The 8,615-nt window shown below is 29.5% G+C and overlaps 1 protein-coding gene across 1 annotated transcript; it reads right to left on the reverse strand.

The window, feature by feature from the left end:
- Window positions 1-3,747: 3,747 nt before the first annotated feature.
- On the reverse strand, window positions 3,748-8,060 carry LOC8261661 (ribonuclease III domain-containing protein RNC1, chloroplastic). Its single transcript, XM_002533113.4, has 5 exons — window positions 7,068-8,060; window positions 5,612-5,816; window positions 4,959-5,159; window positions 4,309-4,395; window positions 3,748-4,176 (listed from the first exon to the last, which is right to left on the reverse strand). Exons 1-5 carry the CDS (start codon window positions 7,853-7,855, stop codon window positions 3,859-3,861), a joined length of 1,599 nt encoding a protein of 532 aa, XP_002533159.1. The 5' UTR covers window positions 7,856-8,060; the 3' UTR covers window positions 3,748-3,858.
- Window positions 8,061-8,615: the final 555 nt, after the last annotated feature.

Raw genomic sequence — 8,615 nt, forward strand, 5'->3', positions numbered from 1 at the left:
GCAATCGGTGAGTGGCTTGCATGTGTAAGTTTATTTATGCTATTTATACTATCCTATTTTAAAATAATAAATTTATATCTGTAGTTTTTTTAGGTAAATGCTATTTCTTCAATGTAAATGAATAAGGCTATAATTTCTTGATATAAATAACTTATAAATAATTCTTTGTTTGAGGAAAATATTTTAACATTCATGTTATGGAAAATGAGTAAGCTCATTTTTCTTAATATAAAATGCATATTTGGTTTCACATTTATTTTTTTTATTTGAAACTACAACCTTTTATTTCAATAAATTAAGTTTTTTTCTTTTTCTTTTAGTTAAAATTATGTATCTTTTATTTAGCGCATATATAACATACATTGTTAATGAGAATAATTTGCTTAAACTTCATATATTAAGCTTTTATATTTTTATTTTTGACATCAAAATGTTATATGTTTATTTTTAGTGATCATTAGTTATTTAATTTAATATTTAAGATTTTAATTACAACAATAGTTACTAAAATGAGATATTTATTACAAAATAATTCAAGATGTATTTTCTATTTTAATTAACAATACTCATATAACTAGTCAAATTACAAATCTATTATTTAAATAGTATGACCAATTAAAGTATTTATTAAAAAAAGAACAAACATACTCAGGGTGAACAAAACTTCAAAAAGATTGAAAACCAAACCGAATTAATTTTTGTTCAGTTTAGTTTGGTTATTTCTTTTATAAGTTTAGTTTATTTGGTTTAATTTTTTAGATTCGGTTCAGTTTTATACTATAAAAATTTGAATTAATTAAAATAATTAATTTTAAATTATTTATTAAATTCTTATTTTTAATATAAAATTTAATTTTTAAAGTGATTTTTAGGGTTGGTTTTGTTTGTTCAGTTCGATTATTATGATTTACATCTTATTCGGTTCGGTTCATATTTTTATATAATTCAGTTATTTCAGTTCGATTATTTTAATTTATTTAAAAAATTAATTTGATTCGATTCGATTCATCTTTAAAATTGGTTCGATTTATTCGGTGGACTTGATTCAGGATGCTCACCCTACACATATATAGCTTATACATATTTTTTAAATATTAGCTTATACATATTGACCTTCATAGTTAAACCAAAAAGAAAAGGTTTAAAACATATAATTTACGTATATATATATATATAATTCTTATATTTAATATTTCTATATCTTTTATTAATATAAAATTATAAATTAGATCTAGTTTATTGAATAATAATTTTAAGTTTTTAGTTGCAGTTACTTTATCCTTAGTGCATAATTGAGTCAACCCTTTCAAATGTTAATTCAATCTTTCAAAATTTATTTGACCGTGACAATCTTAGTAAAAAAGATTTAAAAAGATTAAAGGTTTAATTGGTTAAAATAAAATATAATAGACTCAATAAAATAAGTGTAAAATAAAGTTACTAAATAATATATTTTTAGATTTGGACAAAATGTTATTTATACTTTTTGTTAGATAATAATAATAGTAATGCAAAAAGTCAATGATTATAAATAAAAATGCAAAAATTCAAATGTGTATTCTACCACGAAAGGCCATGCATAAGAGAATAGGAGAAAAGAAAAATGAAAAAAAGGTATAATAAATCCTAAAGCTTGAAAGAAAAATGTATAAGAGAAACAAAAGTTGTATAAAATCCTAAGAGAGAATATTGCCATGAGAAAGAATAAGATATTGAAAAGGAAATAGAATCTCAAAATAACTTGAACTCCAGAGAAGAAAAGAATATTTAATAAAACCCCACATAAATATTACATGAAAGACAAAAAAAAAAGTAATAAAATGAAAATAAGAAAATGAAATTTAAAGGGAAAAAGAGAAAAATAAAACTGGACTAAAATAAATTAGAGATAAAAATAACTTTATAAAAAAAGTATTAGACTGAAAGAGAATTATTTTTTTAAAAATTTAATCAGTAATATTTGATAATTATAAAATTCACCTATATAATTTTAATTTGTATAAATAATTAAATTATATATAAATTTTTTGACAATCTAAATTAGTAGAAAAATGTATATGCAATTAATAAATCATTTAAAATAATATCTATAAATTATCTACAATTAAAAATGTACTTATAATGGTAGAGTTTTGTAATTATTATTTTTAATATTTTAGTGTCTTGCTATTTTAATCCAATCTCTCAAATATTGTGTAGTATGACGGGTGTTTTTATGATCACAAATATTTTAACTACAATATATATATATATATATATATATATATATGGGTCCATGGCAAACATATAGGAAAAAGAAATCTAAACTATATCAATAAATTCCAAATTTAAGCCATCACATTCTTCTTTCTCCAAAACTACCATAATTAAAGCCCTAACAATCATCACAGCGACAACCACAATCACAATCATGAGTGTTACATTCGCCACTACTGCTCTCATTACATTCATTCTCACAATTCATATTCCTTTCTTAAAAGACAACAAAAATTTCTCTGATTGAAATAAAAAGAAAAAATTTGGTATTAATAAGAATTTTAAGAACTAAAAGATAAACGAAAAGGGTTAAAATGAATGTTTTCACTTGCTTGTTTTATTCACATTTCTGTTTTTGTTATTATCGTTAATTAAAAACTTTAATTATTCTATAAGAATTTCATTATACAAGAATTTGAGGTCAAATATACAACAAACTTTCTTTTTGTTGAAAGGAATAAACTATTATAGCATATCCAAATAGCTTTCGTTTATTCTTTCTTTTTTACCTATACCATCTCACTCTAAAATAATTATTATGGTTTCATATATCAAAAATAAAAATATATGTCAAAATAAAAATTTCTAAAATAGTGATAGTAAAATAATTATAACAGTTGTATAGCACATAAATAAATGACTAGTTTTTTATAAATATATAAAAATTTATTCAATATATAATTTTTAATAAAAATATTAATTTTAAAAATTTATTTTTATTATAATTAATAAAATTTAAAAGTGAGAAAACGAGAACAAAAATCTCCGCATTATATAATTTTAAAAAAAATAAAATACACATTTTGCTCTCCCTTCACTACACGTGTTTTATAAATTTCGGTCCATATAAAATGGAGCCATGTTATAACAATTGCCAACGGCAAGAGTCATATTTTTTTGAAATAAGCACTGGTTACGCCCCTAAATTTATCAATAATTCTCAATTTGACCATTTTTCACCTTTATGGCCAATTTAACTTTAACCTTCGTATATTTTGCTCATTCTAACCCATTCTTCTTTAGGCCAAATGCTTATATGCGTTCTCCAGCAAGGAATAAAAGAGTTATTTAAGAATTATTAAAACTATTCAACAATTGAAATATATTTAATTTTCTTCCACTTTTTATCAAACCAAAGAAACAAACAGATAAGCAAACTCTTCTGTCAGAAAGAGTAGCTCATTAATTTTTATTAGCAGTAAAATTAAAAATAATAATTACTAATTAAACTTTATAAATAAGTTGGAGGACTAAATTGAACCTTATTCCTTCCTCATATATTTAAAAAAAGAAAAGGTAAAACAATTGCAAATAGACAAGGCGGATAAAAAAATGTTGATAGAAAAGGAAATAAATAAATTCGGAACTATTATACATTTTTAATTTGTTAGAGAAACCATTATGCAATAATAAAAAAATTCGTGTATTTGATCTTGTTTTAATAATTATTATGATCCAGTTTTAAAAATTAAACTATATGCATTCTGTTAGTGATAAGAAAAAGTTGCATCAATTACTACAAGCGTGGCTGATGCAAGTATATTCCATGTGGAAGCGTACGGAGTTAAAGGAGATGAAAATGCACAACTTACTGTGAAAATTTTATACAGCTTTTGGTTGAATTTGCTCAAAATCAAAAACCTCAAACATGAGGCGTCTAACGTCTGGCTTCCCGTACACAGTGTAGGAAAGTCCATGAAGAGCCTGTTGAACAGCAGTTGTCGCAGGGTTTCGGAGTCTTCGATTGTTCTCGTATGCATCTATAACCTGCTCAGAGTACACAATAAAGTGATGCAAATGCTTATCTCTCAAGTACCTCCCGCAGAATTTGTTCATCAGAAGACGACGGTGCCTCTCTTGTAGCCACTTCCCAGGAGCATCTAAATGCTTCATCAACAACCTCTCAGCCAGCACAAGATCCTATAGCAAACAAGCAAGGGCATTTTCTTGAATGCTTCCAAGTATAACAACTACAGTGCTTGAATTTGATAAAGACAGGCAAAAGCACAGGTGCAACAATGTAGAAACTGGGAAGTCGAAGAAAAGAAATACCTGGATCTTTTGGCCAACAAATTCTAATCTTTCATAGCAAAACCGAGGATGCTCAAATTTGTATTTTGATGGATGCAAGAAACAAAGCTGTGACAAAGTAACAAATAGAACTATATCAGGAAACATATGAACAGGTGAATTACCCAACAAATTAGCACTTCCATACAAAATACTTATTCTGAAAAAGCAAAATATAACAATTAGATGTCATTACTCGTGTAACATGATACCTAAAGAGACACAACAAAAGGGTTCCATTTAGTAGTTCAATCAATTCTCTTGAGCAGGAAAAGAAGATGATTGAACCACCTACTGAAGATGCTCATGATTCATGAAATTACATACATGAATGCATCAGAAGGGAGTGCCAGCAGCACAAAATTGGAAAAATTAGGGACAAACTAATAAGGTCTATAACATGGGGATCATTTCACTGGTAAAGCACGCTCAACAATTTCACAATCATCTCTCAGCATACAGCACCAAGAAGTATTCCTATTCATCAGACAAGGTAAAACATCAAGCTTTAGAACATAGACGTAGACATGAAAAATACTATGGCGTTATAGCTAACTACATACATCAATATATATACACATTTGTACATAAATGCATGCTGCTTTACTATAAGTATAGAAAGAGAGAAATACCTGTAACCCAAGTCCAAGTTCGATATTCCTTGCTTCAGTAATGTCTGGAATTCTGTCTGACATTGCCAAGGGATATCCTAGTGTTTTCATGACTTTCGGTCTGCTGTCATAATCCCATATATTTCCTCGGAACCGATGCATGCCTGGGGGAACACAAGCTCTGAAAAGTCTTGGGTGTGCAAAGAGAGCATCCTCAGGAGGCTGCAAAAGAATTTAGCATCAGAATTTCTGACATTATCAAGAATGCATTAAGATTTTCTCTACTTTCAGTAAGGAAAAGAAACAGTGCCTATTTGTGAAAAAATCGCGATAAATTGCATATATGCATCATGAACCACTACTTAATCCATATTCAAATCAACATAACAAATCTCTTGCTTGTGCTCTCTTTCTGGTTTAACTGAATCCAAATTTTAAATTTTGTCTGACATAAATCTCAGTCTCAAGTGGCATGCAAAGCATCTGCCAGAAGATTGCAATGTTTTTATAACTACAGCAAACGGTAATGTTACTCATTTCTAATCAGGAGAAATGTTCACTTTCCAATCAGGAGACAGGGATTTGATTTCACATGTTATATGCTTCTCATTTCTAATCTAATTGAAAATTAACTATAATACCAAAATATAGTTGATTAACAGAATAGAGCTTGCCTTATAAGCAGCAACATCTTGCCAACTAAGCTTGTTTCCTTCAAATTCCACAGAAACATAATCTACATCTTCAAGTTGTCTCCTTAATTTTGGCTGGCAATCCTCAGCTTCTGGGTCCATCCCAAACACTTCAAAAAGAACTCGGTATACTTCTGGCATGCCGAAACACAAATATATTGCACCAAACAGAGCCCAGAATACAGACCTGCCAATAGAAATAAAAATGTTTGCCGTTCATATATCCTCTATTGATATAAGAAATTCACAAGCCATTTTAACTCTTGAATATATTATAATGCTCATACATTGTAATTTAGTTCAGGAAGGTCAGGTCCATTGAGAAAATAGGCATGGGAATGCTATGAATTAGCCATTGAATCAAAATCAATGTGACAGAGATTTGAAATCGTACAATAAATACTCAACTCAATGCAACTAAGCCTCATTTCCAAACTAGTTGGAGGAAATGTTATCGCACATAAACTTCATTCTTGCATAAAATTTAGGTTTTTGTGCATGTATTTGCAGATAAATAACTTAGTTAAGAGAAAACTTTTACCGAAAAGCGAAAATATCCTACTGATATCTTAAGGATCTTCAAGAACACATGATGTTGAAATTTCAGTAGAACTTATCTATGCATCCAAGTGTACTGTTGGCACTTGCCACTAAACTTGATGTTTTGCTGCAATATGGTCTTTTTGACTCTAACATTCACTCACCCTACTCTCTGTATGCAAGTAGAAAGATTGTCAAACCAAAATGTCTAAAACCATTTCTCACATTGCGTTCTCTAATATCTTCTTGAGGCATTGGAGTGAATTATACTTTCATAAGGCATCTGATAAAACTAATAAACACTTCCAACCACAGCCTTCAACGCCTGATATTATCTATTGCATAAATTCAGTAACATCCAATCAATTGTCAAGCTGCTATCATGAATTTGACAGTGGATGGTGTAGTTGACATGAATGAACTCCTCTCCGACATATAAGTCAAGCAGCATAATCCTTTCATATATTGAGCAGGTGCAACCATAGATAACTCTCCTTTCCTAATACTAATACCAAAAGAGCTCACTGAATATCTTTATTGAAAAATAAGTAAAACAATGTTATGCAGCATATATCAACAGCCACATTACAGAGTCATCAAGCAAGAGAAACAACCTTTTCGAGGACTTCACATCATCCAACGTTAAAAAGAGTGTCTAAAAAAGTGAATCTCCATGCATAGCAAGACTTAAGCATATTAGCCTACTACAGTTAATAAACTCCAACCAACTAAACCAAAAAACTTTAACATAAGCCAAAACAAAGCACATTCTATGAAAACCAGATTTTATCTAATTCCTGACGCTACATTTCCAAAATACACTTTGACACTCCATTAAAATACAGATAATTAAGCACAAAGCAGTTTAATCAAAAGGAGAAACAGAAGGAAAACTCACTTCACTGGCGGTTCTCTGTCTTTCCTAAGCAACTTATCAATATCATCATAAGGGAAAATTAAGTTCTGCAAACTGGCTGCTTTAATCCACTTAGGCAAATTCCTCTTTCCAATCAAAGCAAAAACTCTTTCCCTCATTGGCGCCGGAGATTCCCTTGGATATCTCTGCAGAAAAAATTCACAAAAAGCCAATTCCAACACATATTGCCCCAAGAAGCAAAGTCTTGAATGCCCATACTTAACGTGTCTAGCATTGGTCCTCTCACAACTAGGATGCTGAAAAGCCAAATACAACAAAGTATCAAACTGTTTTGCAGGATTATCATCCCCAAAATTATCTGATGGTTCTAATGAATACCCTAAAGCTTGTTTAGCTTCAAGCAAGTACTCATCAATCCAGGTTTTATCAACACTGTTTAAGCGCGAAGAGGGTAAACAAGAACTGAGTAAAGGGAATTGCTTTAGTGATAATTGTGGGCTATTTAAGAATCTTTGTGCAAGTTTCTTGTCATCAAGTGGCGGTTTCAGTATGAATCTTTTGGGTGGTACTTTTTTCTTAGGAGAAGTAATTTTCTTGCGCTCTGCAAGTTCTTTGAGCAGTCTTTGTGGGCTGTTTTGTGGTAATTCTTGAGGCTGTGGTGGGTCTATAGCTACAGCTAAAACACGAAGATTCGGAGGAAATTTTATGGGTTTTTTGAGATGGATTTGGAGAGCAAATGGAGAGAAAGAAGACGTGAAAGAAATTTCAGATATTTTTGTGAAGTGAGTGAAAGAAGAGGAGAGCTCCATTATTTTGAAGTGTTAAAAGAAAAAAGTTTTTTGCATTTATAAAGTTGGTACTTAAGAGGAATGGAGGTTTTCTGGGGTTTTGAAATTTGTGAGCATTGAAAGGAGGGTTTTTGGGGGTTTTAGGGAAGAGATGGATAAGGTGATTTTGAAGAAGGAGACGAGAAGAATAGCAATAAGCCAGGACAACAGATTGTTTCTCTTTTCCTCTAGTTAGATTAGATATTTGGAGGGCTTAGTTGGAGATACTGAAACGGCTTGCCGTTGATAAACCTTAGTGATCCGAAAACGGCGCTGTGTTTACTATACTATGTTACAAACTAGTAAATCTTAGCAATAAGATTTTAGATTTAACTACAAATTAACACTATATATAAAAGTAATTTTACAAAAGAAATGGATGGTTTAACATAATTTTAAAAAGTGAGGGATCGATTGATATATAACTAAAGAAATGGTAAAGAAAAGACATAATAAAATTGTCTGAGGTGCACAAGAAAATAGTAATTAAAGGATCAACCAACTGTGTTAAAAATAAATGAAAATGTATGTATTTGCTAACAAGCAGTGGTGACCATTTCGCAGTTGGTAAATTCTTTAGAACATTTTACAAATTGAATTGAGCGCCTAATAATTTCTTTTAATACTTTTAGATCTTTTTATTTTCAAAAATACTCATTCATTAAGCACAAACTAATTATAATAATAACAACTTTACCAGTAATAATAACAACTTTACTAGTAATAATAGCGGTTACATAAC

Source organism: Ricinus communis, chromosome 7, assembly GCF_019578655.1.
Source record: "Ricinus communis isolate WT05 ecotype wild-type chromosome 7, ASM1957865v1, whole genome shotgun sequence".
Lineage (NCBI taxonomy): Eukaryota > Viridiplantae > Streptophyta > Magnoliopsida > Malpighiales > Euphorbiaceae > Ricinus > Ricinus communis.

Excerpts from the sequence above, each read along its gene's own strand:
- LOC8261661 (XM_002533113.4), bottom strand. The coding sequence starts at position 7,855 with ATGGAGCTCTCCTCTTCTTTCACTCACTTCACAAAAATATCTGAAATT. Across the intron at positions 5,817-7,067 it reads GACAGAGAACCGCCAGTGAA|GTCTGTATTCTGGGCTCTGT; the intron begins GTGAGTTTTCCT and ends TTCTATTGGCAG. Across the intron at positions 4,396-4,958 it reads AACTTGGACTTGGGTTACAG|CTTTGTTTCTTGCATCCATC; the intron begins GTATTTCTCTCT and ends ACTTTGTCACAG.